Source organism: Osmerus eperlanus, unplaced genomic scaffold (assembly GCF_963692335.1).
Source record: "Osmerus eperlanus unplaced genomic scaffold, fOsmEpe2.1 SCAFFOLD_227, whole genome shotgun sequence".
NCBI classification, from domain to species: Eukaryota; Metazoa; Chordata; class Actinopteri; order Osmeriformes; family Osmeridae; genus Osmerus; species Osmerus eperlanus.
The window spans coordinates 1-24,436 of NW_026911578.1; the positions used below are offsets into that span (position 1 = coordinate 1).

The 24,436-nt window shown below is 55.0% G+C and overlaps 4 protein-coding genes across 5 annotated transcripts; all 4 read right to left on the reverse strand.

The window, feature by feature from the left end:
* Positions 1 to 21: 21 nt before the first annotated feature.
* On the reverse strand, positions 22 to 7,411 carry LOC134016283 (FRAS1-related extracellular matrix protein 2-like; the record flags this gene model as incomplete). The annotated part of the gene is given in 8 exon segments (XM_062455669.1): positions 22 to 122; positions 843 to 932; positions 1,034 to 1,141; positions 1,192 to 1,467; positions 1,470 to 1,719; positions 2,277 to 2,710; positions 2,791 to 6,725; positions 7,407 to 7,411. Coding segments are annotated over 8 exon segments (5,199 nt in total), but the record flags the coding sequence as incomplete, so codon positions are not given.
* Positions 7,125 to 10,614, reverse strand: LOC134016280 (uncharacterized). Of its 2 annotated transcripts, none has more exons than XM_062455667.1 (7): positions 10,279 to 10,614; positions 9,508 to 9,876; positions 8,974 to 8,997; positions 8,470 to 8,549; positions 8,212 to 8,302; positions 7,741 to 8,098; positions 7,125 to 7,479 (listed from the first exon to the last, which is right to left on the reverse strand). In XM_062455667.1, exons 1-6 carry the CDS (start codon positions 10,310 to 10,312, stop codon positions 7,854 to 7,856), a joined length of 843 nt encoding a protein of 280 aa, XP_062311651.1. In that variant the 5' UTR covers positions 10,313 to 10,614; the 3' UTR covers positions 7,125 to 7,479; positions 7,741 to 7,853. The 2 variants fall into 2 exon arrangements, with proteins under 2 accessions (XP_062311651.1, XP_062311650.1); XM_062455666.1 differs by having other exon boundaries at positions 8,974 to 9,003.
* Positions 10,615 to 10,741: 127 nt separating this feature from the next.
* Positions 10,742 to 13,690, reverse strand: anapc10 (anaphase promoting complex subunit 10). The gene is made up of 5 exons (XM_062455668.1): positions 13,479 to 13,690; positions 12,622 to 12,737; positions 11,927 to 12,017; positions 11,290 to 11,410; positions 10,742 to 11,174 (listed from the first exon to the last, which is right to left on the reverse strand). The coding sequence occupies exons 2-5, from the start codon at positions 12,734 to 12,736 to the stop codon at positions 10,944 to 10,946; spliced, it is 558 nt and encodes a 185-aa protein (XP_062311652.1). The 5' UTR covers position 12,737; positions 13,479 to 13,690; the 3' UTR covers positions 10,742 to 10,943.
* Positions 13,691 to 14,400: 710 nt separating this feature from the next.
* otud4 (OTU deubiquitinase 4) lies at positions 14,401 to 24,137 on the reverse strand. The gene is made up of 22 exons (XM_062455663.1): positions 23,559 to 24,137; positions 22,985 to 23,068; positions 22,843 to 22,893; positions 22,685 to 22,731; positions 22,498 to 22,570; positions 22,321 to 22,402; positions 21,976 to 22,138; positions 21,830 to 21,884; positions 21,636 to 21,747; positions 21,468 to 21,532; positions 21,251 to 21,348; positions 20,884 to 20,969; positions 20,567 to 20,708; positions 20,414 to 20,485; positions 19,994 to 20,126; positions 19,424 to 19,871; positions 19,124 to 19,315; positions 18,851 to 19,048; positions 18,127 to 18,273; positions 16,081 to 16,121; positions 15,312 to 15,980; positions 14,401 to 15,174 (listed from the first exon to the last, which is right to left on the reverse strand). The coding sequence occupies exons 1-22, from the start codon at positions 23,697 to 23,699 to the stop codon at positions 14,614 to 14,616; spliced, it is 3,660 nt and encodes a 1,219-aa protein (XP_062311647.1). The 5' UTR covers positions 23,700 to 24,137; the 3' UTR covers positions 14,401 to 14,613.
* Positions 24,138 to 24,436: the final 299 nt, after the last annotated feature.

Here is a 24,436-nt window from a genome sequence, read left to right on the forward strand (position 1 = left end):
GCCCCTCCTCCTGAGGGTCACCTGCATGTAGCTGCAGCTCTCATCCACCGGGGGGCGCACAGGCTCCAGGGACACCCAGGACCAGCGCAGCTGGAAGGGCTGGCCAGACAAGGGCTGGCCCTCTGGGGGTGGGGGAGGGGGGAGGGGGGAGGGGGGAGGAGGGGGGGGGGAGGGGGGAGGGGGAGGAGGGGGGGGGGAGGGGGGAGGGGGGGAGGAGGGGGGGGGGGAGGAGGGGGGGGGGGGGTTTGGTTCAGTGACATCAGACCAACATGTCACCTAGGTTATAATAGCGGTGTTACTGTGGGAGCAAACTGACAAACAGTTATCTGTCCTCCCTTTGTTGTTACCTCTCTGTCTCTGTCTCTGTCTCTGTCTCTGTCTCTGTCTCTGTCTCTGTCTCTGTCTCTGTCTCTGTCTCTGTCTCTGTCTCTGTCTCTGTCTCTGTCTCTCTCTCTCTCTCTCTCTCTCTCTCTCTCTCTCTCTCTCTCTCTCTCTCTCTCTCTCTCTCTCTGTCTTTCTCTCCCCTCTCTCCCCCTCCCCCTCACTCTCCCCCTCCCCCCCTCCCCCCTCCCTCTCTCTCTCCCCCTCCCTCTTAACTCCTCACACCAGGGTGCTGAATGCCAAACACAACCCTAACAACATGCTGCGAGCGGAGATGGGTTTATCTCAGATACAGAGTTCTCAGGTTCAACCCCCCCCCTGAAAATCATTTTAGATGGAAGCGCCTACTGAGTGAAATGAACAAGTATTATTCTAGTTAGAGGTTAGAGGTGTCGGGGTCAGGGGTCACGAGGTGTCGGGGTCACGAGGTGTCGGGGTCAGGGGTCATGTCAGGGTCTCACTCTGGTCCAGCAGACTGAAGAGGAAGACGTCCGAGGAGGAGTTCACCCTGTCTGGAAGAACATAGCTGATCCTCATCTGGTCCACGTCATCTGGGGGGGATACAAGCCACATGCTGTCAATAACATGCTGGGCATAGTGCTGAATGATCTACTCACTGTGTGTGTGTGTGTGTGTGTGAGTGAGTGTGTACCCTGAGTAAAGGTGCTGATGCTTGAGTTCCCCAGGGCTGTGTTGATCAGCACCCCCCACTTCGGCTGTTTCGTGACCCAGAACATGATGTCCTGCCTGGGCTGGGCTCCCGGCGTCTCCCCTGGACCTGGATCCTCCGCTGGTTCCCTGGGTTCCACATTTTCTCCGCCTTCAGGACCTTGTTGGTGATGACCAAGCCAGGAGAACCGGTCTGGAGAACCGTGAGGGAGGTGACGGCCCTGTTGAGAACCAGCCTGGGTCCCCCCCCCTCCCCGGGGAGGATGTGGAACCGCAGGGTCTGGGGTAGAACCGTGAGCCGGACGGTGTCGGGGAACACGTGGAACCCAGCGTGGGTTCCGTCTGTCACGATGAAGAGGAGGCTGTCCTCCGTGTAACCGCGGCTCTGATAGCTGATCCGGTTCTCCTTCAGGTCCAGCTGGTGAAGGAGGAGGTGGTTCTGGTTCTGTTGTAGAGGAGGCGACCCCAGAGAGGGGGGCGGGTCACCGTGAACTCCACCAGCCAATCAGGGGTGTCCTCGTCCTCCACGCCCAGCTCGAAGGGCGTGACCAGCTTGGTGGCCCCGCCCCCCAGGGTCAGCCCACGCACGCGCAGGATTGGCCGCTTGTTGTCCACGTCTGTGATTGACACCCTGAAGGTCCTATAGACGACGTTCCTCCCATCTGTCACCTGCGATGTGATTGGACAACGATGAAGAGAGACAGCATGTACAGCAGGAATATCATAACAAGATTGTTTAGAATGTATTTTAAAAGCGTCTGCTACAATGCATAAATGTAAACATTAAGATTGTAAACATAATTTTTTTTAAATACATTTTTCATATTCATTTAGCAGACACTTGTATCCAAAGTGACTCACAGATATTGTTTGCGACCTCTGATTGCTAGGTGGGTCTAGGTACAGATCAGTGGCTAGAGGCATGTGACGGCAGAACAAAAGGCGGCAGGTTCTAAAACCCCCTTCAACCCCACATTGCTGGATAAGAGCGTCAGCCAAACGGACTGGTTCTCGTCCGTTTGAGGCGAGTGGAACTCACCTGGAACTCACCTGGAACTTATCTGGAACTCACCTGGGACTCACCTGGAACTCACCTGGGACTCACCTGGAACTCACCTGGAACTCACCTGGAACTCACCTGGAACTCACCTGGGACTCACCTGGAACTCACCTGGAACTCACCTGGGACTCACCTGGAACTCACCTGGAACTCACCTGGGACTCACCTGGAACTCAAAGCTGTCGTGTCTCCCCTCGTCCAGCGCCGTGTGGACGTAGAACACCTTACTTCCCGCCAGCTGCAGCTGCGTGAAGGTCGTCACGGCAACCCCGGGTCGGTCGGTGACCTCCAGGTGACCCCTGGCGGGGCCGCGGGTCAGGGTGAAGGTCAGGCGCTCATCGGGGCTGTTGAGGTCGGAGGTGCTGAGGACGTCGGTGGTCAGGAGGACGCGGCCGCCTTCCGGTAACGCCACGCCCCGGTTCACCACCACCGGGTGGACAGCGTCGTCGCCGGCGATGGTGATGTAGAAGTAACGGTCGATCAGCAGGTTGGTGCCGTCCGTCACGTCGAAGCGGAACAGGTCTCGACTGCCGCCATGGCGACCGGTGTGCGTGTACCAGACCATGCCCGCGTCCACATCCCTCTGGGTGAAGTTCATACCTGGGGGGGAGAGGTGGGGGAGTCATAACTCTGTGTGTGTGTGTGTGTGTGCGTATGCATGCGTGCGTGTGTCCACCCACCCACAGTGATGTTGACCTCTGACCCTACACGTCTCTCCAGCCGTCCCTCACGAGGCTCCTGGCGGAGCACGAAGGTCAGGCTGGGGTCGTCGGAGTCCAGGTCGGTCACCTTGACGACCCTGGGGGTCAGAGGGCGGCTCTGGCCCGGCAGGAGCTCCAGGCCGGCGTTCACCTCCACCCGGGGCGTCTCATCGTCCACGGGCAGGACCAGGACCAGGACGGTGGCCTCCGTCTGGTGCCGGCCGTCCGTCAGGACCAGGGTGAAGTTGTCCCTCGGCTCCTCCGACCCGCCGTGCTCGTACAGGATGGGCGACCCCGCCCGCACCTGCTCCAGGGTGAAGGTCGCCACAGAGACGGTGCCCGTGGGCAGGTGCTGGACGAGGCGTCCGTGAAGGGGTTGAACTTTGACCCTGAAGAGGAGGGGGTCGGCGGGGAGGTCCAGGTCGCGGGCGTTGAGGAGTGGCTCGTCCACGGCGAGGCTCATGCCCTCCTCGACTAACAGCTCCCGCCAGAACAGCTGGGGCGCCTCGTCATTGGCCGGGACGATCACCACGGGGACGATGAGGGGATGTGATTGGTGGGTGCCGTCGGAGCAGCGGAGGGTGAGCCTGTCCTCCACGGGCTCGGTCCCGCGGTGGACGCTCTGCACGTAGAACACGCCGCCTCGCAGCAGCTCCGCTTGGGAGAACATCATCGCGGCGATGCCGGCACGAGACTTCTCCGAGCCAGGCGCCGGGGTTGCGACCTCCAGGAACCCGAAGGTGGGCGGGGTCAGGACGGAACACAGGAGGCGTTCCGGGGGCGTGTCCCCGTCCTCCAGACGAACGTTGTGATTGGTCACCCTCGTCCTCTCGCCCTCCGTCACCCTCACCGCCTCGCCCACGTGGAGGACGGGCGGGGCGGAGTCCACAGGAAGCACGCGCACCTCCACACGCACCCTCTCCACTCGGTTGCCCCCGACGACCCAGCGGCCTATCACGGTGAGCATGAAGCTGTCGTTCCGCCCCCAGGGACCCACCTCCTCTCCTAAGTGGACGTACGACACCAACCCGTCGATGACATCCCGCAGGCTCAGCCTATCAGAGGGCTCGCCACGAACCTGGATCACACCGAACCGTGGCGGTTGGTCGACCAGGAGGACGATGGTGATGTCATCAGCGTGCGCCAGTGTCAGCGGGAACTCTTGCCCGCTCAGGTGTGTCTCTGCCGTCTCGTTCACCTGGAGGGTGATGCTCAGCTCACCTGGAGGGGGAGGGGGGGTCGGCGGGAGGGGCGCGGGAGCAGGTACCACGTCTATCCGCAAGGTTACCAAAGTTACCGGGAACTTGCGACGCCCGTCACTCACCTCCACTTTGATGACATCATTTCCTGGTCGGTCACCGCGGTGAACGTAGACCACCGCACCGCCGTCAATGTCCGATAGGTGGAAACTCCCTCCGACGGATAGCTCCGCCCCCGCACACATCAACACTCCAAGAGCTGGCGTCTGAGTCACCACCACCACCGTCGCGATGATGTCATCAACACCCGTGTCCGTGACGTCGGCGCGGGTAAGCACATACGTGTCCTTGACGTGTATGTTGAGGTCCGCGTGGCGGCCTCGAGGGGGCGTGTCGTCGCCAGGGAGGAGGAGCACCCTGAGGGTTCCGGGGGCGGAGTTTCCAGCTCGGTCCATCACGATGAAGCTGATGTTGAGGGCTCTAGGACCCAGGAGCAGGCCCTGGGCAGGAGGCCGGTAGGAGATCTTCAGGTGGTTGATCTGTTCCTGGGTGAACTCTGACACCTCGACCTCCGGGCTGTCTGTCAGCACCAGGCTGCCCTGGGGGAGGCTGGGGGGGAGGCCGGCCTCCCTGGGGGGGAAGGTGAGAGAGTAGCGGATGTCCCGGTCGTCGGAGCCGAGGTCTGTGAAGAGAAGACAGCCGCGGTGTATTGGAGTGAGGCGTGGCCCCAGAACCGTCACGCTGAGAGGAGAACCGGAGAACCGTGGAACTGTCACGCTGAGAGGAAAACCGGGGACCACCTCTGGAGGAACCTCGTCCACCGGCTGCACCGTCACCTCCAACACCACCTCCTCCGATTGGTTGGGGGGGACGTTGTCGTCCTGGACACGGAACACCAGCTGGTGATTGGTCAGGCCGGGGAGGCGGGGGCCGGTGTGTCGGTAGAAGAGGCGGCCATCTTGGAGGTCTTTCTGGGTCCATGATGTCACGGCACGCTCGAACACGCCCTCGGAGCCGAGGAACACCCACCCATCTAGCCCCGCCCCCTCTGGCCCCGCCCCCTCTGGCCTCTCGCTCTGCCTGAGGACGACCACACCCTGGGGGGAGGCGGGGGGGAGGAGGGTGAAGGTCAGGGAGGAGTCCTCTGAGTCAACGTCGGTGGCACTGAGAACACGGGAGGAAATGAAGACAGTCTGCTTCCTGTGGACGACCAATCCTGTGTTGACGTCGACCACCGGGGGCTCGTCATCCAATTGGACGACGGTCACCAGGAACAGGAAGTGGACCTCGTGGCCCTGCCCGTCCTTCATGTGGAACAGGATGTTGTCACTGGACGTCTCGCTGCCGTCGTGCTCGTACACAACCCCGCCCTCGTGCAGCTCCGCCGCCGTGAACCACTTCCTGTCAGCTGACCCGCCCACCCGCAGAGCCCCGTGCCTCAGCCCCGCCCTCACCCAGATCCTCACCTCCGATAGGTCGTCCTCATCGCTGACGCGCACAGAGAGGGGCCGCGATTGGCCCTCGAATAGCGTGAGCCCCTGGTTGCCTGTGACGACGGGAGCCAGCGTGTTCATTGGCTTGACCAGCACCATGAGAGAGAAGCGTTCTGAGCGTGCTCCGTCGCCATCCTCAACCTCCAGCTCCAGGTGCACCACGCGCTCGCGGTCCGAATCCCCCTGGGGCGGGACAAACGCCACCTTCAGCGCCGAGATGTCACCCTGGCAGAACGAGCCGATTGGCCGGGTCGGGTCGTCGGTGCTGATGACATAACCGTCGATGGTCGCCGGGGGAGACAGGATGTGGAAGACAAGCTCCTCGGCGACCGACTCCTGGTCCTCCGCCGCCAGCGTCTCCGCGGTAACCGCCGTCATGACAAACTGGTTCACCTCCAGCATCATCAGGGACAGGAAGCTGGGCCGGGGCTTGGAGTTGACCACGCCCTCCCTGACCTTCACCGTGACCTGGATGTGCTCCCTCTGCTGGACATGCCCCTTCCTGTCCAGATGCTCAACCAGCAGGGGGATGTAGTCCAGGATGGGGGAGGCTGGGGAGGAGGCGGAGAGTTTGTAACGAACCCCCATGTTGACGAACACGTCACAGCCCACCGCCTGGCCGCGGGTGACGTCCCCCACCAGAGATCCATACTTGGGGAGCCCAATTGTTCCCACCAATGAGGTGATCTTACAGGGCGAGGCCCCTCCCCCGGCACCAGGGTGAATCCCCAGGCTCCGCCCATCGATAGGGTTGCTGAGCCCGTCCGTCTCCAGGATGACCAGCGGAACGCCGCCTGGCCTGGGGTCAGAGGTCAGCTCCACCTCCAGAGTCAGGGGCAGCACCATGGTGTCCGTGGGCGTGTCGTACCTCACCTGCAGCCGCAGCCAATCACGACGCGCCGTGCGGGAGCCGTGGTGCGTGTAGCTCACCTGCCCTCGCCGGAACCCACAGGGGAACCTCAGGGGGTGCAGGGTTCCTGGTCTGGGGGGAACCACGCGGTTCTGATCCAGGACAGTCACCTGGCAGCGATCCCCTGGAAGCACTCTGGTCTGCAGGTGGAGCCGGGGTTCCAGGAACACCACCCCGCCCAGAGGCACCTGCAGCGCCTGCAGGCCCAGGATGATGGAGTCTGGCTGGGGGAGAGGGCTGGGTGGACGAGGGCCGTAGTTGGTGCCCTGGACTGTTGTGCAGAAGAGAGCCAGCAGGCTGATGATGATGGTTCTGTTGGTCCCTCCAGGGCCCCTGTGGGTCCAGAGGTCTGGCTCTCCTCCCCTTTTCTCTTCTCCTCCTCTCTTCTCTCCTCCTCCACTCTTCTCTCCTCCTCCTCTCTTCTCTCCTCCTCCTCTCTCTTTCTTATGGTCTTCCCTCTCTCTTCTCCCTTCTATGACAGCCATACTGCTCTCCTTTCTCTCCGTCTCTCCTCACGTTCTATCCCTCTCTCTTCTCTTTCTCTCTCTGGGCTGAGGCAGCCTCCACTCCTCTATATGCACTCTCCTCCTCTCTCTCTCTCCGCCCAGTTCTCACCCTCTCCATCCAGCCCCCTCTCCCTATCCCAACATTGACCGAGCTAATTACCACACAACTGACAAAACCAACATCCCAACATTCCACACACTGAAGCCAACTCAAAACTACTCATTTTATTTAGAAAAAAACATTCAAGTGTCAATTAACTTGAGCAAATAAAGCAACATTCATGCCAAAATAGCTTTGAAAATGTTTTATCGTTGTGTTCTAAATCGTATATAAAAGCACAGAGCAGACAAATTAACTGGCAAAGCATGAAACAGAAAATATGTTCTATATGTGTTCCGTTTGTTCTGTGTTCTTTATGTTCTATGTGTGTTCTGTGTTGTTCTGTTCTACATGTTCTAAGAGGTGTAAGCTGATGGATGCCCCTACGGCATGCTCTCATCCAAACTGATCTCAGTGAAGATGCTGGGAGCTCTAGGGTCAGAGGTCACCGCTGACAGATCTGGGGGGGGGGTCATGTTACATTAAATATACAAATAAATATAAATCCTACAAGTCATGTGTTTCATGTATATATGTTTATGTGTATAGATATAAATCCTACAGGTCATGTGTTTCATGTATATATGTTTATGTGTATAGATATCAATCCTACAGGTCATGTGTTTCATGTATATATGTTTATGTGTATAGATATAAATCCTACAGGTCATGTGTTTCATGTATATATGTTTATGTGTATAGATGCTCTCTAGTTTCTCACCTCCAGTAGATCCATTGTTGTTGTTCTCGTTCTGTTGCTCCGCCTCCTCAACGTCCAGCACAGAGGAGGCACAGGATTGGTCAATATTGCCGTCAATCAGGTCGATGTCCAGGCTAAAGCCAACCTTCTTTATGGGCGGGGTCAGGGTGAGGCTGGTGAGACTCACCTGAGACTGACAGCCAATCAAACTCCCCGAGTCGGCCTGTCGGTCTGCCCCGGAGGAGGGGAGGGCCTCCCCCTCCTCCTCCTCCTCCTCCCCCTCCCCCTCCCCCCTCCTCCTCCTCTCCCAGTGGGTGGGACGATCCATTGGACAGGTTGTTCTCAACAACGTCCTCCTTCCCCAAACTCACAAAGCCACCTGCTCCCACACACACAAACACACACACACACACACACACACGAGTGTCAGTCAGAACACACACGCTGACGGAGTCTGAGATCCGGTTGGGTTGGCATGGTTGCCTTGGTTACCGGGGGTGTTCCCGAAGACTCCGGTAGGTTCCAGAGACGTGAGAGGGGTGTCGTGGCCGTAGCCGGGACGCTGGAGGTCGAACGAGTATTTCTGGAGACGCAACACACACACACACACACACACACGGTAAAACAAGATGCCAGAACAGAAACAGCAGGGTTAGCAGCAGCTCTCTAGATTTACATGTTTGCTGAAAACAGTCCAAATAGAATGAAAAATAGAGAGAGGGGGGGGGAGAGAGAGGAGAAAGAGCTGACCCTGGAGTTCTTCCTGAGGATGTAGAGGATGACACACAGGATGATGACAGCCAGGAGGATGAGGACCAGGATGATGTAACCTGAGGTGGAGGATGAGGAGAGGAGTTGAGGAGGAGAGGAGGAGGAGAGGGGGAGGAGAGGAGGAGAGGGGGAGGAGGAGAGGATGAGAGGAGGAGAGGGGGAGGAGAGGAGGAGAGGAGAGGGGGAGGAGAGGAGGAGAGGAGAGGGGGAGGAGAGGGGGAGGAGAGGAGGGGGAGGAGAGGAGGAGAGGGGGAGGAGAGGAGGAGAGGGGGAGGAGAGGAGGAGAGGAGGAGGAGAGGAGGAGGAGAGGGGGAGGAGAGAAGGAGGAGGAGGAGGAGGAGGAGAGGAGGAGAGGAGGAGAAGGGGAGGAGAGGAGGAGAGGGGGAGGAGAGGAGGAGAGGGCAGGAGTTGCTCTGCATCATTCCCGATGAATCGAGTAACTCATGACTTGAGTAATGAATCCTGAGGATCTCATCATCTCACCTGCAGTGTCACTGCTGTCATTGCCTCTTCCTGAAACACACACAAACACAGTCAACAGAAAGACAACCTGTGTATGGGTGCAAAGAGGTTAGGTGCGGGATACCATGCCAATGCTAGCTAAGCTAAGCTAGGTGTGTGAGACCATGGCAATGCTAGCTTAGCTAAGCTAGGTGTGTGAGACCATGGCAATGCTAGCTAAGCTCGGCTAGGTGTGTGATACCATGACAATGCTAGCTAGGCTAAGCTAGGCTAGGTGTGCATTCTTTCTGTTCATATGTGCTATTTACTGTAGGTTTGGGCTTGGCTAGGCTACTTGCATACATGCGTGTATATTTGTGTGTGTGTACTTGTGTGTGTTTGTGTGTTTTCCCCAGGCCTAGGTCTGATAGTGTGAACGATGTGACAGTTGAGGTTAGCTGACAGGAAGCCAGCTAGCTGGGGCTCTGCTCACACACCTCATGCATGCTCTGCTCTAGATGTGTGTGTGTGTGTTTTGTCCTTCCTTATTTCATCAGACTTGACAGTTAAGCTCACCTTTTGATGCCTCAGTGGTCGTCTTCGTCACAGCGACGGTTTCCGTGGACACGCCATTCACACCGTCCCCTTCTTTTGGTTGGCCCAGCGACACAACTCCGCCGAAGGCCGTTGTGTTGTGGTCTAGAACTACGTTAGCGGTCGTCGTAACGACCTGGTCAGGGCTGGTCCCGATGCTGTTCTTAACGTATGCTGTTGTCACGTTAACGGTTTCAGACAGGTTCCCCGCTGGCTTAGGGTAGCTGTTGGAGGAGGTAGTTGTGGGAATAGGGGTGTGACCAGGGGCAGCTGAGGCAGTAGAGGGGGGACCAGGGGTATCTGAGGCACCAGTAGTGGTCCCTTCAAGCAGTCTGCCACCAGAAAACACCACTGTTGAAAAGGGAGGGAGATTGAGGAGCAAGACGGAGGGAGGGAGAGATGGAGTAAGGAAGGAGAGACAGAGGGTGAGGAGAGAGGGAAGGAGGGAAAGTGGGAGAGGAGAGAGGGAGAAAGGGAGGGAAGGAGGAGATAGATGTAGAAAGAGAGGATGAAAGAAGGGAGAGGGAGGATAATCATTGGGAAACAGTTAACACATTCATGACACCATCAAAATGAGAGAACCAAAGAACCGAGAGTCTGTCTAGAAGCAGAGAACCAGAGGGTCTGTCTACACCCAGAGAGTTTGTCTATAACCAAAGCGTTTGTCTAGAACCAGAGGGTTGAACAGTTTGACGAAAGGCACCATGAGGGAGGAAGATTATGTGTGTGTGAGGGATGAAGATGTGGACTCACCCAGGACAGTGAGGTGAATGTATATCAGGACCATCTTGATGGGCGAAGTGTAGCTGGAGACTCAACAACACGTGTCATATCCTGGTCCCTCCTCTCTGCTCGCTCTCTTTGAATCAGCAACCACAGATTTGAAACAGGATGCTAACAAGGCGCTAAGCGCTAAAGCACACCTACACACGCCCTCCTGCTAACCGGAAGGAAAGTTCAGCCAACTGTTACCTATAACCAGTCTAAAAACAACATAGAACTTGTCTAATCTAGAAAGCAAGAAATGTCAAGGCGCTTTTACTGTTCACCAAAAGCATATAATTTGTGGAGGGGGTAACAGCATCTGTAGAAAGTTTGAAATCCAGTCTTCTGTGTTGCCTAGTGAGGTAGTAAGATGCTGCCCCCCTGTGGTCAGCTGGGGTATGACAGGACAATACAGCCCAGCACAGGCAGGAAATCAGTCCACCAGCCCAGGTCTTCTCACAGTTACGTTTATTACAACAACAGGCAGATAAACAGAGATACAGAAAGACATGGGTAAGGAGAGTAGGCACGGGGCATGGTTACTGGGTCAGAACCAGTTTAAACCAGTCTGGACAAGTCTGTAGAAGGCAGTCTGGGCAAGGGACTAGTCTTTGGACCTTTCTGAACCAGTCTGGGTGAGGGAGAGCCAGGTATCATCTGATGGTGCGGAACATCATAAAGTCCACCGTGGTGCATCGTGGGAACCTCCCTATGGAGCTCTCCTCCACGGGGGTGTACACCTTGATCTGCCTCATGTGGGTGTCCCGGCCGTTCTGGTGGTTTGCCAGCACGGCAATCTGGATCATGAAGGTTCTGATGGGGCTGTTCAGGGGGTCCAGGAGGGGAACGTGGATCCAGCCTCCAGGTTCCACCATCTCCAGCTGCTGCAGGGGGAGGGGGACAGGGTCAGGGGGACAGGGTCAGGGGGGACAGGGTCAGCGTGAGTGTGTGTGTGAGTGTGTCAGTGTGTGTGTGTCAGTGAATGTGTGTGTGTCTTACTCTGATCTCCTGCAGGTTGTGGAAGTTGTTCCCTACTCTGACGGAGATCTTGCTGGGAGTGTAGCTCTCATCAGACTTGTAGTCAGCATAGACACACAGCATCTTCACCGTGGTCTTCCTCCTGATGACAGGAAGCAGCAGGGTGATGAGGGCGGGAGGGAGACAACCAAACAGGAAGCAGCAGGGTGATGAGGGCGGGAGGGAGACAACCAAACAGGAAGCAGCAGGGTGATGAGGGCGGGAGGGAGACAACCAAACAGGAAGCAGCAGGGTGATGAGGGCGGGAGGGAGACAACCAAACAGGAAGCAGCAGGGTGATGAGGGCGGGAGGGAGACAACCAGACAGGAAGCAGCAGGGTGATGAGGGCGGGAGGGAGACAACCAAACAGGAAGCAGCAGGGTGATGAGGGCGGGAGGGAGACAACCAGACAGGAAGCAGCAGGGTGATGAGGGCGGGAGGGAGACAACCAGACAGGAAGCAGCAGGGTGATGAGGGCTGGAGGGAGACACAACTAGCCCTGCAGAAGCTCTACAGGAGAGATCCCATGAACACACACACAGCTGAACTGGATGTTGACCAGGTGAGGCTGAGAGCCGTCAGACACACACACACACACACACACACACACACACACACCTGAACTGGATGTTGACCAGGTGCGGCTGAGAGCCGTCAGACTGCCAGTACGTCTCCAGGTTGTCGTCTCTCAGCTGGTCCACCCCGAACCCTGCAGGTACACACAGGCAGGGAGATATGGAGAGAGAGAGAGGCAGGGAGATATGGAGAGAGAGAGGAGAGGCAGGGAGATATGGAGAAAGAGAGCGGCAGGGAGATATGGAGAGGGGAGAGGCAGTGAGGTATGGAGAGAGAGGAGAGGCAGGGAGGTATGGAGAAAGAGAGGCAGGGAGATATGGAGAGAGGAGAGGCAGGGAGGTATGGAGAGAGAGGAGAGGCAGGGAGGTATGGAGAGAGAGAGAGGAGAGGCAGGGAGGTATGGAGAGAGGCACAGAGATATGGAGAGAGAGAGGAGAGGCAGGAAGGTATGGAGAGAGAGGAGAGGCAGGGAGGTATGGAGAGAGGAGAGGCAGGGAGGTATGGAAAGAGAGAGAGGCAGGGAGATATGGAGAGAGAGAGAGAGAGAGGCAGGGAGATATGGAAAGAGAGAGAGAGAGGCAGGGAGATATGGAGAGAGAGAGCGGCAGGGAGATATGGAAAGAGAGAGAGGCAGGGAGATATGGAGAGAGAGAGAGGCAGGGAGATATGGAGAGAGAGAGACCATTAAGAAGCAGTAGGAAGGAGTTTCCTTTGTGATCCTCTGGGGTCACACTCACCTGGTTTACAGGAGGACAGTGACCACACAGCCTGGGACCCGATCTCACGGACTGTCCCTGTCCGTTCCAGCTGCTTGGGGTCGGCGCCAGGGGGGGTCTTGCTCGGGGTAGCCATCCTGTCACACAAGACCAGTTCAGACAACACTTACCGTCTTCACTGTCAGAAACAAGCTAGTTATCAAAGCACTGCGCTGGCTTGCACATTGGGTTTTGGTCAAGGACATTTCCCAAAAACAGTTTCAAAAGGTTGAAAATGTGGAAATTGTGGATTAATCGACAGTGTTTTCCATGCTTTGTTCACCTGTCTACCATATGAGTATCCCCTAACATGCAACGGGTCTGTCCTGCCATCAGGTGTGTTATTTTCTGTGTTCTTTTGGTCACAGTGAACAACCTGAGATCATATGGAGATGTCTGCTCTTTTCTAGCTAAAGTTAGAGGGGATACACATTATATCAGGTGAAAAAACGGCCACTTCGAAACACACCGTTCAGTACGACGGTCACTGCTTTGGGGACCATCTCATCTAAAGACCGGTCTACCTGGATACCCAAGTTTAGTTCTAGCGCTAGTACTGTAACGGGCGGTTAGCTAGCACTACTAATTCTGACACACGTAGACAAGCTGTCTGGCAGACTTGCTAAAGCAAGCCGATAGGGGTAGAAGCGTGAGATTCAGAGTGAATGTTTTCATGTAATAAAAGGCAAATGCCTGAGCTAGTTACCAACGGAACCTGGAATGTTTTTTTTATGTTATGCTTATGGATTCGTGTTACTCGGAGCTACTGTAGCTAGCTCGTTGACGTTGTCAAATAACCCGTTTTGCAAACAGACGCAATTGTTGCATGTTAACCTTACCTTGAGGGTTTAAGGGTGTAGTTATCGGGTGTTACAATCGACTCTCCATGGATTGCATATTTTACCAAATGTACATTTGTTGTTCTGTGTAACGGCTAGTTAGCCACTTCGAAACTCCCTCCCAATGTTGTTGTTGGCGCCTGCGGATGACGAAACCTAGTAATAGTAAAACTCTTGTCGCACAAATTAATAACGTCATTCTTTCTACACCCTGCTTCTGACCTCGGAGATAATTTGTACTTCACAGGCGGTCACACCCATAGATTATTTTACTGACTGGTCATCAGAAACATCCTAAAGTCACGCCATATCCAGCTAACAATATTTTTTATAAGGGAGAAGTCACATGATCGTCCAACTCCCCAACCGAAGCTCCTCAAAAAAAAAAGTTTGTTTCCAAACCGGCCATTACAGTACGATCTCTAACGTCATGTACTCAGGACAGACACCCGCGCGCGCACACACACACACCCCTCCTGCCAGTCACTAAACAGTCCTTAGAACCCATGAGGCACGTTCCGAAATCAAAACATTCCGTTATACAGTGCATGACAATCGAAAAACCTTTTCTCCAGGGCGTACAGGATACCTCTGTCTCTGGGTTCAACTAACGTCTTAGGTTAAGAAATGGTACGGTCCACTTTAGGGGTTTCTGAAATCATATTACAAGATTCTTCCAGCCATGAATATGGTAAATACATTGTAATATATGTACGATTACAGGTAACAATTTATAAATATATTGACCCCCGACCTGTTTTTACCTCTTTTTGGGGGTCCAGGTCTTAATTAGGGTGGTCAGAGCCCCCCCCATAATTCGAACCCTGAGGGTTCTAGATGCCCTGAGGAGCGACGCAGCGTTAGAAGCAGAGGAGAGCTGTCCAACAGCCTGGGCCAGCTTCTGATTAAAGACATCAGCATGTTTAATAAACTCATTTATTCAAAGTTAGGACAGAACCCCAGGGTGAACCTGGAGGTGCCAGTCTAGCCAGCACACAGCCAAGGCACAGGGGAAACTAAACTTCCCGCTTAAAATAGACAGCCGCTCCCTCAACCCAGCATCTGGATTACAGAAACAAACAAACAACAGCTGTAAAAAAAGATACACAATCGCAAAAAAAGTGCCAATTATAACTCAGGAATTTGGATAAGGGCCGTTCCTATGGCCGCCGGCATATTCTGCCTCCCTCCCATTGGTGGAGTAGTGATTGTAGCCCCGCCCCCGCCCCCGGTCCTGGTACACAAAAGGGGTGGCCTTAAAGTAGTAGTCTCCATGGCGCCTCTCCCGGAACCCGCCATCCCAGCGGTCGTCATAGCTACCTCTCCTTCCACGGTAACCGGCCCGAAAACGGTTGCCATCGAGACCGCGGCCACGCCCCCGGGTGCGGGAATACATCACCCTTGCTCCCCTGAAGGCGGGGTCAGATGATTCTAGCCCCTCCCCCTCTTCCGTTTGGCTGCCACTCTGAGAGAGGGGCGGGGCTGCATACAGAGGCCCCACCCCCTTGAACAGATCCAAGACATTGGTTGGTTGGTAGGTCCTGGTGAGGTTATTGTCCGACCAACGCATCTCACTGGTCGCCATGGGGGCAGAGCCATCGCATGCTCCTTGTGTTGTCATGACGACAGAGACTTCCTTGAACAGAGGGAGTCTACTTCCTGGCGTCTGGTGAGAGTGAGGAAGAGACCATGAGACCTGAGGGGGGGGGGGACGACGACAGAGAGAGGAGAGGTAAGGAGAGATATACTGAGAGGGTACCATCAGTGCAGCAGCACCTCAGAGCAGGTGTCTGTGTGTGTGTAGCTAACCCTCCCCAGCAGCAGGTGACCTACCTGTCCAGAGGGGGCCCCCAGAGGCAGGGGGGGCTCCCCCAGCAGGGACCCTGTCCTGGAGCCTGTGTCTCCCTGGCCCCTCTCCTCACACCAGCTAGCGTTAGCCCCCCTACCGTCCCCCAGGGGGGCGGCCCTGTGCCCAGGGGGCGAGGCTCCGCCGGCGGGGTGGGACAGCTCGAAGGGCCCCTGGTTCTGGGAGCCTCCAGGGGGGACTGGGTGGGGGTAGGTGGGGGGAAGGTGGGGCGAGGTGGGGGGGTAGTAGGGTGTGTTCTGAGGGTGCGGTGCAGGTATGTAGTTGGGAGGAGGGTACTGGGGTGTGTAGAGGGGAGGGGGGTATGAGGGAGCGGGGGCGGGGCCTGCATATGGGCCCATGTAGGGGGCGGGTCTGGGGGAGGGTGGCCAGGGGAGGGACCCCGTACGAGGGGGGGTCTGGGCGTGGGGGGGGTACGATTGCTGGGGGGGGTCTGGGGCCTGGGAGGGGGGGGCCTGGGAGAGGGGGGCCTGGTGGTTCTCATACTGCCCCAGAGAGGAGTGGGGGTGGGGGGGGCTGGAGGAGGGGTACCAAGGGGGCAGGAGGGGGGCTGGTGGGGGGGCTCTGGGCTGCAGGGAGAAGGCCTGCTGAAGGGGGAGGAGGTAGTAGTAGGGGAGGTACATGGGGGTCGAGTAAGCCTGGGGGAGGAGACACATCACTAGCCACAAACATCATAAACAGTAAACAATGTTTGTGCACCTGTGTGTGTGTGTGTGCGCGCGCGTCTCTGTTTCTTACCCTCACACCCAGGTTGTAGAAGAACCTGAGAATGTTGATGTCTGGGAGAGAGAGGGAGAGAGAGACATCCTAGAATCAACTCTCTACTAGTCATGTCTGCATTGATATGGTAGCAGTACCTATAAGAGTTGTGTGTTTCTACCTGGTAATCAAATAAAAAATAATTTTATATACTATTCATGCCTGAATCATCTCTTTACTAGTGCTGTCAAACGATAAAAATATTTAATCGCATTAATGGCATAGTTAACAACTCGCGATTAATCGCACATTTTTATCTATTCTAAATGTCCCTTGATTTCTTTTTGTCCAATTATTTTTTCTCATTTTAATGCTCTTATCAACATGGAAAAGTGGATCGGATTGCTTGGTGCAAATGTTTTTTTTAAATTGAAAACAACATTGCAATCGCCTGGCTTTGACGAGGGGGTAGAGAATTCGCATCAGCTGTGTGCTTGGCCATCAAGTGGTATTTCAGACTGGACGTGCTGCGATGATAGCTCAGTTCACAACGACAAAACACACAGATCACTTTGGTCTTGTCAATGGAACCATTTGGCAACTTTTTAAAAGTAAACTTTCCATTCAGAATCCTATTGGCATCCATTTTGGCGTCTCGCGCTCGCCATCCACTCAAAACGTAACGTTAGCCTACTACTCTTTAGCCGGCTCGCAAGCCCAAACAAGTGAGTGCGGCGTGCCTGTTGTTTTGTTTCCGGTCTAGCTAGATCCGGTGTGGTATTGTAGTTTTTCTAACGTCAGTAGTTGTTGCAACTGCATGTGAAAAAAACTACAAAGTTTGCTAGGCCAAAAAGAACGTTAATCTCGCGATAAAAAAATTAACGCAGTTAAAATGGGTTTGCGTTAACGCCGTTAATAATGCGTTAAACTGACAGCACTACTCTTTACTACTGGTGTGTGTACCTCGGGGCAGGTCAGCATCGTGTGTGTACCTCGGGGCAGGTCAGCATCGTGTGTGTACCTCGGGGCAGGTCAGCATCGTGTGTGTACCTCGGGGCAGGTTAGCATCGTGTGTGTACCTCGGGGCAGGTTAGCATCGTGTGTGTACCTCGGGGCAGGTCAGCATCGTGTGTGTACCTCGGGGCAGGTCAGCATCGTGTGTGTACCTCGGGGCAGGTCAGCATCGTGTGTGTACCTCGGGGCAGGTCAGCATCGTGTGTGTACCTCGGGGCAGGTCAGCATCGTGTGTGTACCTCGGGGCAGGTCAGCATCGTGTGTGTACCTCGGGGCAGGTCAGCATCGTGTGTGTACCTCGGGGCAGGTCAGCATCGTGTGTGTACCTCGGGGCAGGTTAGCATCGTGTGTGTACCTCGGGGCAGGTCAGCATCGTGTGTGTACCTCGGGGCAGGTCAGCATCGTGTGTGTACCTCGGGGCAGGTCAGCATCGTGTGTGTACCTCGGGGCAGGTTAGCATCGTGTGTGTACCTCGGGGCAGGTTAGCATCGTGTGTGTACCTCGGGGCAGGTTAGCATCGTGTGTGTACCTCGGGGCAGGTTTGTGTACCTCGGGGCAGGTCAGCATCGTGTGTGTACCTCGGGGCAGGTCAGCATCGTGTGTGTACCTCGGGGCAGGTCAGCATCGTGTGTGTACCTCGGGGCAGGTCAGCATCGTGTGTGTACCTCGGGGCAGGTCAGCATCGTGTGTGTACCTCGGGGCAGGTTAGCATCGTGTGTGTACCTCGGGGCAGGTTAGCATCGTGTGTGTACCTCGGGGCAGGTTAGCATCGTGTGTGTACCTCGGGGCAGGTCAGCATCGTGTGTGTACCTCGGGGCAGGTCAGCATCGTGTGTGTACCTCGGGGCAGGTTAGCATCGTGTGTGTACCTCGGGGCAGGTTAGCATCGTGTGTGTACCTCGGGGCAGGTTAGCATCGTGTGTGTACCTCGGGGCAGGTTAGCATCGTGTGTGTACCTCGGGGCAGGTCAGCATCGTGTGTGTACCTCGGGGCAGGTTAGCATCGTGTGTGTACCTCGGGGCAGGTTAGCATCGTGTGTGTACCTCGGGGCAGGTTAGCATCGTGTGTGTACCTCGGGGCAGGTCCTCTCCAGAGTGCAGCAGGCAGTAGGGGGGGCAGGGAACCACCTCCCCCTCCGGGCCCTGGGGAAAGCCAGGGTACAGGGGGTCCTGGAGCAGCTGCTGCAGGCCTGGGGGGGGCTGGGGGGACTGGCCCACTCCTGGGGGATAGCAGAGGGGGAGGGGGGGAGGCAGGGGTCAGGATTACAGGCATTTATATATTTTAGATTGGATGTAGGGCTTGGCTATATATCGAATATTAGCGATAATATCGCAATAATTTTGACGATGTAAAATTTGAAAATATTGTGAATATCGAATATAACAATTGAAAAAATGCTGGTCCTTGTGTTGCTTGTGTTTTAAGATCACCATCAGTTTGTGCACATGCTCACAAAGAGCATGTGCACAAACTGAAATTGCACAGGCACTCTCTTTTGCTCTCTTTTTGTCCTGTCACATAAGGACCTCTGCATGAATCAAGTTTCAAGTACCATGTTATGGAAACTGCTTAAATTTGCACTACACATTGTACTTTGTAACAATAGCTGTTCTATCTAAATTGTTTTTGATGTTTTCTAATGGGGAAAAAGAAAATCATGTTTTTTTATTATTTAAATGAAAACATATCGAGATATATATTGAATATTGTAAAAATTGACAATATCAAGATATAATTGTTTTTAATGTATCGCCCAGCCCTAATTGGATGTTGTGTCTTCAGAGGGTGGGTCTTACCTGGGGGACAGACTGAGGCTTCTGAGGGGAGGGGGTCTTGGGGGAGGGAGGAGTGGGGTAGGGAGGCAGAAGGGGCAGAATGGGAGGGCGAGGGGGGGGGAGAGGTCACAGGAGCATCAAGGGAGGAAGGAAGGAGGGAGGAAACTGGGGAGGGTACAACAGGGGCAGTAAAGGTAGGGGCAGAGGGGAGGGGGGCAGGGGCAGAGGGGTTAGGATGGGCAGAGGGGTTAGGATGGTCAGAGGGGAGGGGTACAGAGGCAGAGGGGTTAGGATGGGCAGAGGGGTTAGGATGGGCAGAGGGGAGGGGTGCAGAGGGAAGGGGATTAGGAAGGGCGGAGGGGAGGGGGACAGGAAGGGTGGTGGAGAGGGGGAGGGGGGCAGATACAAAGGAGGAGGGGGGAGATGGGGCAGATAAGGACTCAGGGGTAGTTACAGAGGGAGTAGAATGAGTTGGAGCAGATGGAGGTGCAGGTGGAGCGGCAGTAGAGCCAGCTGGGGCAGACAGGGGGGCAGTAGAGCCAGCTGGGGTAGATTTAGGGGCAGCAGAGACAGCTGGGGTAGATTTAGGGGCAGCAGAGCCAGCTGGGCCAGACAGGGGGGCAGTAGAGCCAGCTGGGGTAGATTTAGGGGCAGATGGAGGGGCAGCAGAGACAGCTGGGGTAGATTTAGGAGCAGATAGAGGGGCAGTAGATCCATCTGGGGCAGGCAAGGGGGCAGCAGAGACAGCTGGGGTAGATTTAGGGGCAGATGGAGGGGCAGCAGAGACAGCTGGGGTAGATTTAGGAGCAGATAGAGGGACAGTAGATCCATCTGGGGCAGGCAAGGGGGCAGCAGAGACAGTTGGGGCAGATGGAGGAGAGGGGGGGGCAGATGGAGGGGCAGATGGAGGGGCAGATGGAGGGGCAGATGGAGGGGCAGATGGAGGGGCATATGGAGGGGCATATGGAGGGGCAGCAGGAGGAGAGGGGGGGGCAGGATCTCCTGCAGACACCGGCTGGATCTGGACATCTCCTGCAGGAGCCTTCAACACACACACAGGATTACATTTTGTATGCTGTATGTAAGTAGCTGCAGCAGTGTGTGTGTGTGTGTGTGTGTGTGTGTGTGTGTGTGTGTGTGTGTGTGTGTGTGTGTGTGTGGTACCCCCAGAGCAGGGAAGCCGTGCTGGTCGTGTAGTTGCAGCTCCAGCAGGGTCAGGTTCTGCTGCTCTTCTTCTCTAGCCTGCAGCTCCTCCTCCTTCAGCCCAAACACCTGCTCCACCACGCTGCAGGACTTCCTGCTAACACACACACACTGTCAGCCCAAACACCTGCTCCACCACGCTGCAGGACTTCCTGCTAACACACACACACTGTCAGCCCAAACACCTGCTCCACCACGCTGCAGGACTTCCTGCTAACACACACACACACTGTCAGCCCAAACACCTGCTCCACCACGCTGCAGGACTTCCTGCTAACACACACACTGTCAGCCCAAACACCTGCTCCACCACGCTGCAGGACGTCCTGCTCACACACACTCTGACCAGCGATGCTGCAGGTGCTGCTGCAGGTGCAGTACCTGTATCTGCCTTTAGGGGGCTCCCTCTGGCCTGTCTCTGAGCCTCCTCCCTCTGGCCGGTCTGAGCCCCTGCTGACACACACACACACAATGAAGAGACACACAATGAAGAGACACGCACACGGTGAAGTGTCACACACACACCCTCCTGACCTGGGAGGGCTGGTCCCCAGAGCCTGGGGGGGCCAGGAGCTCTGCTTCAACACACGCCCAGGGGGGGCAGGGCCTGTTGCCTGGGAGATGCCTTGGGTTGTCGTGGGCGATGGTCTCCTCCTTCCTCCTCTGGTATCCCACTCTGGGGGGAGGAACAGACAGGAACATTCCAGAAGTATGTAGAGTACACGTGTGTAGTATTAGAGCCTGACCGATTTATCGGCCCGCCGATAAATCGGTCGGGCCCTAGTGTGTAGGTGCTAGTGTACATGCTTCCCAGTATGCAGGGTGTAGTATGCAGGTGCTAGTGTACATGCCTCCCAGCCTCCTGCCCTCCCTGGCCACCGTGCTCCAGCTGCTCTCTCCTGCAGGAGGCCTCAGACGACACAGATCCACCGTATGTCTGGAGACACACACACACACACACACCAATATGACGCCAAGGCAGAAAGGGTTAGGCAGAGAGGAGAAGAGGTGTAGAGAGAGGAGAGGAGAGGTGATGAGAGAGGAGAGGTATAGAGAGGAGAGGTGATGAGAGAGGAGAGGTATAGAGAGGAGAGGTGATGAGAGAGGAGAGGTATAGAGAGGAGAGGTGATGAGAGAGGAGAGGTATAGAGAGGAGAGGTGATGAGAGAGGAGAGGTATAGAGAGGAGAGGTGATGAGAGAGGATAGATGTAGCCTACCTCTGTCCCAGCTCCTCTATGAACACAGTGACAGGGCCACTGTCAGACACCACCTCCTGGATGTACGCACTGTAGGTCCTCCTGCCCTCCAGACACACCTGCAGCAGAGACATCTGTGAGGGGGGGACAGAGGGAGGCAGAGAGAGAGAGCCAGAGAGAGAGAGCCAGAGAGAGAGAGACAGAGAGAGAGAGCCAGAGAGAGAGAGACAGAGCTCACCTTGCACCTATCCCCTACTGTGTACTGCATGCCTGCAGCGATGCGGAAATCCATTTTCTGTTGGGCTGCATGAAGGACAGAGGCAGGATCACTACATGCAAGAGGTGTGTGTGTGTGTACCTCTGTGTGTGTGTGTGTGTGTGTGTGTGTGTGTGTGTGTGTGTGTACCTATCTTAGACTTGACCCAGAGGTCATACTCTATGTTCCTCCAGAGGTTGGGGTTGAGGGAACGCCTCGCTCTCTCTGGCAGCCTCGCTCTCCCTCGGCCCTGGGCCTGGCCCTGACACACACACACACACACACCGGGTTAGGATAGGGGTCAGGGTGGGGTCAGGGTAGGGCGGGCTGGGCTGGGCAGGTACCTTGTGATGGTGTCCGTTGTGTCTGGGACCACTGTTACCTGCTCCTTCACAGGCCCTGAAACACACACACACACACACTCAGTAATCAGCTCTGATTCAGCTCTCCTCTCAGAGGGGTCAGGGTGGGGTCAGGGGTTACTCCCTACCAGGAAGTGCTTTCTCCTTCCGGGTCAGACTCGTCGCTGCTCCTACACGGCTCCATGACATCATCGCTCAGGGCGTCGTTGCCGCGGTTACCCCGAAGACCATGGCTGACGGTGGAGCGGTCAACCCCACACACCTGCTCGTACAGCAGCCCATAGAGGAGGGCTGCACACACACACACACAGTTAAGTATCCTGGGGCAGCAGCAGGTGTGTGTGTGTGCAGGTGTGTGTGAGCATGCGATGCATGACATGGGGAGAGGTGAGAACACACTCACACTGGCAGTAGGCTGTGAGCAGGTGTGTGTGTGTGCAGGTGTGTGTGTGTGCAGGTGAGGACACACTCACACTGGCAGTAGGCTGCTGTCTTCACACGGCTGATGGGGTACACGCTGTCATAGTGGTTCCCGTTCAGGAAACACAGCCGCACCTAACACACACACACACAGAAATACAGGTGAGCGGACAGGCAGGTGAGCAGACAGACAGGCGAACAGACAGACAGGTGAACAGACAGACAGGTACCTTGTCCTCAAAGCCGTTGTTGGTGATGCTGACAGGCTGTTTACCAACCTCCTGAAATATGATGAAGTCTCTCCTGGAAGAGACACCAGCAGGGAACATGATTAAGTGACTGAACTTTGTGAGGATGCAATGAGATGACATCCAGGCACGTTTCCTAACTCAGGCAGCAGATTAAACAATCTCTTACTTGTACATGAGAGCCAAGGCGCTGATCTCCACCTCTCCAACCCAGTGCTGAAAATACAGACAAAACAACAATCAAAATATTTGCCACGATTGCCTCGCGCTAGAGGGAGGGAGAGAGAGAGGTGAGAGAGGTGTGAGAGGTGTGAGAGAGAGAGATACCTGTGGGTCTTCTAGCTTCAGTAGATACTCCTCGAAATCTCCTTCAATGAACTGTTGGAGAAGAGCATTATAAAGTTGGCAACACATCTCCACACTCCAGGTAAACTCGTCTAGTCCTGCGGCGCCGCGGGGCTTAACTTACCGCCTCATAATTCTCCCTGTACCGCTTCAGATACTCCACGCAGGTGGCTCGCACTTTGGTGTGTTGGCTCTGACAGTGCAGTACCTAGTGGATGCCAAAGATACATTTTTGACAAGTTATTGTTGAAACTACTATTTTTTGCTGCCTCGCCTAATGTCGTTTTGCTACTGACGTGACTTTCCTGTTGTGAAAAGTTAGCTCCTAGCGCTGGACTCCAAGCTAGGTTGTCACAGGGGCTACATTTAGCTAGCTGACAGGAAGTAAAAAGCGCTAGCGCTTGCTAGCATAGCCTTCCGACATAACCAACTGAAACTACGCAGTTCTCGACCGACCTAAAGTCTCCATAAAAGTTTTATTTAAGTTGTCCGTTAATATTATGTAACGGATGACACTGAACATTATGTGACATGTCAAAAACGTATCATATTGATTGATTTCACGAATAATTTGAGTGGGAAAACATTGTTTATTGACTGCACGTGCAGGGCTACAGGGAGGACATAATCTACAGTAGCTAGCATTGCTAGCCTTACTGAAACTAGCCCCACACCTACAAGGAAAAACTCAACTGTACCTGTTCAGCAACCGCTCGAAACAAACAAGATCCGTCTTTGGCTATTTTCTTTCTGTGATAACCGATTGATTTCAAGTATTCGTCCATACATTTTTCCAAGCCTTTCTCCTCGTTACTTTGCATGGTTGGGAAAGATTCCATGATTATGAGCGCTTCTTTGGCAGTTTCGCTTAACGCACACCAACGCTAACTTTGGCTACAGGCACATTTAGTTTGTCGACCAGGTAACTATGTGTCAATAAATTGACGGTGAAAAATCGGACAGAATAACTTATGTTTCGTTTCTTGTTTATAGCCGTTTACAAAATGTTCCTTTCGGTTTCGGCTGGAATGCTACTGTAGAAGATAAAACGGCACCGGCAGTGACCGGCTATCGTGCACTAAGGTACAACGCGGAATAGTGTTCATTTATGCCACCGATCTTTTAAAGTTACTGAAATTTAACTGCATTCCGAGCACTTTACATCTGTATGATAAAATGCGACAATCTTCAACACGCCTTGTTTTCATAAGTGTTCATATAGCTTAGTACTGGTGGCAAACACGCCCCCCTTTCCTTGGCCGATACGAGACATTCGATTTGGCTCTTCTTGCTACGCCAGCTGTGAGAATTACGAAGGAGTCCTGGCTGAAACTTCCGGGCTGTCACTAATGTCATACAAAACGAAGTGACCCATTGAAAAGTGGAATAGGTCCCGCCCTGCGCGCGCCGTGGGGAGGGCGCGGCGTTCACTCTCTACCGTGACGCCGAACTGGCCCGCTGGAGGACTCGAAGGTTGTTTTGGAAAGATTTTATTACTGAAAAGGTATGTTCAAATACATAAATAAGCTGTTTTGTCAGCAGGCCGTGAAGTGTAAAAACATGTTGCATGCTGCGT

Excerpts from the sequence above, each read along its gene's own strand:
- LOC134016280 (XM_062455666.1), bottom strand. The coding sequence starts at position 10,312 with ATGGTCCTGATATACATTCACCTCACTGTCCTGG. Across the intron at positions 9,004-9,507 it reads GACCACTGAGGCATCAAAAG|GAAGAGGCAATGACAGCAGT; the intron begins GTGAGCTTAACT and ends TGTGTGTTTCAG. Across the intron at positions 8,303-8,469 it reads TCCTCAGGAAGAACTCCAGG|AAATACTCGTTCGACCTCCA; the intron begins GTCAGCTCTTTC and ends TTGCGTCTCCAG.
- anapc10 (XM_062455668.1), bottom strand. The coding sequence starts at position 12,736 with ATGGCTACCCCGAGCAAGACCCCCCCTGGCGCCGACCCCAAGCAGCTG. Across the intron at positions 12,018-12,621 it reads ACTGTCCTCCTGTAAACCAG|GGTTCGGGGTGGACCAGCTG; the intron begins GTGAGTGTGACC and ends GTGTACCTGCAG. Across the intron at positions 11,411-11,926 it reads CTGGTCAACATCCAGTTCAG|GAGGAAGACCACGGTGAAGA; the intron begins GTGTGTGTGTGT and ends TCCTGTCATCAG.
- otud4 (XM_062455663.1), bottom strand. The coding sequence starts at position 23,699 with ATGGAATCTTTCCCAACCATGCAAAGTAACGAGGAGAAAGGCTTGGAA. Across the intron at positions 15,981-16,080 it reads TCTACAACCTGGGTGTGAGG|GCTTACTCGACCCCCATGTA; the intron begins GTAAGAAACAGA and ends CTCCTCCCCCAG. Across the intron at positions 15,175-15,311 it reads TGGGGGCCCCCTCTGGACAG|GTCTCATGGTCTCTTCCTCA; the intron begins GTAGGTCACCTG and ends CCCCCCCCTCAG.